This window comes from Triticum aestivum, chromosome 4B (genome assembly GCF_018294505.1).
Source record: "Triticum aestivum cultivar Chinese Spring chromosome 4B, IWGSC CS RefSeq v2.1, whole genome shotgun sequence".
Lineage (NCBI taxonomy): Eukaryota > Viridiplantae > Streptophyta > Magnoliopsida > Poales > Poaceae > Triticum > Triticum aestivum.
The window spans coordinates 134,553,336-134,556,219 of record NC_057804.1 but is presented as its reverse complement, the minus strand read 5'-3'; the positions used below and the strand labels follow the sequence as shown (position 1 = coordinate 134,556,219).

The 2,884-nt window shown below is 53.5% G+C and overlaps 1 protein-coding gene across 1 annotated transcript; it reads right to left on the bottom strand.

The window, feature by feature from the left end:
• Positions 1 to 1,538: 1,538 nt before the first annotated feature.
• Positions 1,539 to 2,530, bottom strand: LOC123094627 (uncharacterized). Its single transcript, XM_044516592.1, has 2 exons — positions 1,933 to 2,530; positions 1,539 to 1,848 (listed from the first exon to the last, which is right to left on the bottom strand). Exons 1-2 carry the CDS (start codon positions 2,474 to 2,476, stop codon positions 1,673 to 1,675), a joined length of 720 nt encoding a protein of 239 aa, XP_044372527.1. The 5' UTR covers positions 2,477 to 2,530; the 3' UTR covers positions 1,539 to 1,672.
• Positions 2,531 to 2,884: the final 354 nt, after the last annotated feature.

Sequence of the window (2,884 nt, the reverse complement as noted above, 5' to 3'; positions counted from 1 at the left end):
CCTCGAAAAACTATACTCAGAACACACATACTGTAATGAAATCGAATCGAGAGGACTAGTGACTAACTTGTAGCAGTGGCCATACTATGCCATTGTCCATCCTCATCGCCAATTGTTTTCTTAGAACAACTCTAGCAGAGTCGCCATATGTGCAAGCTCCATAACGCATATGGATACGAAGGCTGCGCAGATAAAGTGCAAACCCAAATTCGGTTTATGTGTAGGTCCTCATTGTCATTGACTATAACAAGTCTTCCCCAATAATAATAAAAATTCAGAGATAAATTTAATTCAATGCGACTTCATTTCTAATAATTTGGACGGAAAATTAGTTGCATTGCGACTTACATTGATAGAACATCTAATACTTAGTTAAAATATAAACTAACTAGCTAATAGTTGAGGTCGGATTCATAGCCGGGGCCAAGTAGCGGGCACCGGCGTGGCCAACGGGGACGAGGTCCGGTCAAGTGGGGATGTGGCAATGCGGGCCATGATGCCCGCAAAAACCGCCTCCGTGGTTGCATCCCGCGGGGGCGTGGGAGAGTGTGCGGTCCCAAATCACGCGCTCCCTATCTGCTTCATCCCTCGCGAGGTCGGCAAGGCCCACTTCGTGCTGCTCCTAGAAGGGGTCAAGGGCATCTAACGGCGGTTTCTAGAACATGTTTTGGAGAAGTGGAATGGAGGTGGGCGACAAACATTTGGGAGGCCCTGAAGAGGGCAATGGGAGAGAGTGGTGGTTGTGGCAGCCTTTTATAGGCCACTATGGCTGCCATTAAGAGGGAAGTTGAGGAAGCCACAGTCGGTGGGGTAGCCATCAAGGGGCGTGCTTCCCAGTGAAAAAACACGACGGCGCTCACACGCCATTCGGCTGCTCACACACAAGCCTGAAGATGATGCATGTCGACCATCCGACGAGCCGCCATGGGAATCCGAGGGAGCGGGTGTCGCATTAATGGCTGGGTGACCGTCGCCTATGGTGTGTGGGAAGCCAGACAATTCAAATTCCGCGCGCAGCATGAGGAAGAAGCTGAAACTCTCCTCCCATACCAACGGTTGGGTTTGGAGCGTGCTCCAAACTGGCCCTCCACATCCTCCATATGGAGGCCGAGAGTTCGTTTATGAAGCGAAATTTATAAATCATGGCGATCGAGAGTTATATGAGGACTCTGTCAAGTTTAAGCCAAAATCGTCATGTTGATGGTTATTATAATTATTGGGGTTATATGAAGGCTCTGCTAAAATGTCATTTTGAGTCAGAATTGCCATGTTGATGTTTTTCTTTTTGAGAATCATGTTGATGGTTATTAGGTTGGGGCCACATATGGCACTCTTGGATTCGATATTACGTCGGCCCACTAACAATATCCTTCAATTCGTATCAAAGCCCCGTCAGTGGAGACCACACCGAGTATGATTTCGTCTGTTTTCATACAGCTCTCCGTAGTATGACAAACAGCTTAAATTCAATTCTAGCGACCTCAATTTTACACCATGCATGACTTGCTCCAAAACAAAAAACATAAAAGCAAGTACAACTCCACTCTATTTAAAAAGCAGGACCAACCGATGTGCACTGCTATAATATCCCCAAAGCGAAACGAATTTATCATCGTAGCCACCCAGTTTTATTCTGTGCATACGACCAACTGTCAACAATCTACTGTATCAGTCAGTACGTCCATTGCCGTGGCGCCGCGAGCGCAGGGCAGCCTTGGAACGCCGCGGCGAACGCTTCCCTCTGCCGCTCCATCTCCGCCGCCATCGCCCGCAGTTGCATCAGCTGCTGCTGCTGCCGCATCGCGAAAATGACAGCCTCCTTTCTCAGCATCCGCGGCGGCTTCGCACCTGCAATGCATTTGCACGTTTGTTCAGGCTGACGCTGCCGCCGTCGCCGGAAAGGCACACAACGCGACGATTAACAATTCTTACCGTTCCTGGGGATGGGGGATGCGGAGGGTGCACTATTTTGCAGGTATGCCTCCGGGCGCGGCAGGAACACGCCGGTGCCGGTGCCACTGCCGTGGCGCATGGCCAGAGGATGGCAATTCGCGAAGGCGGGGACTGGCGCGGCCGGCTCAAACCTCGGAAGCCGCCGCGGCATGGCACCGTCATTCCAGCAGGGAGGCGGCGCGTGACGTCCAGCTCCACCTTGACCACTGCCGACGAGAGCGCTGCCCGCGCAGTCCATCCCATCACGGACACGGGGTCCCTGCTCATGGCGCACGTGCGGGGGGTGGGCATGGGCGCGCTGCTCTCTCGCGCCGTCGAGGCCGAGGATGCCAACGAGGTGCGCGGCGAGGTCCTCCACCAGAGCGGCATGGTCATCGCTGCCGCGCCTCACCGCGCACGACGGCGGGGCGCGGCCGCCGGCCACGACGATGCCCACGTCCGCCAAGATTTCCCGCGGCAGCAGCCGGTGCACGACGTCGTCCAGATCCCCCTCGTAGTAGTCGTCGGCCATCGTCATTGCCATTGCTCGTGGAGAGAGACCGAGGGAGGCGACGCGGTCGTAGTGGGGAAGGGGAGGCGCACGGTGCATGGGGGAGTGGAGAGGCAGGCATTGGGCGTGGGCATTTTATACCGCGGACGACGACGAGTGGGGATTAATGGGGACGCCAGCGTGTGTTCCCGCAATTAATTTACCCAGCTCCTTTTCCCACGTTCGACGTGCCCTTCGTGTGTGCGATTTTTCTGGGGCTAGCTATTTGTCAGTGATTTTGTTAGTGATAAATGTGGCGAATTTGTGCGTGCGAGTGCCACGACCCATCGCATGGAAGTGATGCGCTGGTTTGTGCCTATATTTACAAACTCGAAGTTTAGGTATGTAAGACGTGTTATCAACCAGCATGCATGCAGTTAACTCGTGATGTTAAGGTCATGG

What these genes read in the sequence shown, in the direction of transcription:
- LOC123094627 (XM_044516592.1), bottom strand. Translation starts at nt 2,476, where the DNA reads ATGGCAATGACGATGGCCGACGACTACTACGAGGGGGATCTGGACGAC. An exon ending in ATCCCCCATCCCCAGGAACG is followed by an intron (nt 1,849 to 1,932) that starts GTAAGAATTGTT and finishes AATGCATTGCAG; the next exon opens with GTGCGAAGCCGCCGCGGATG.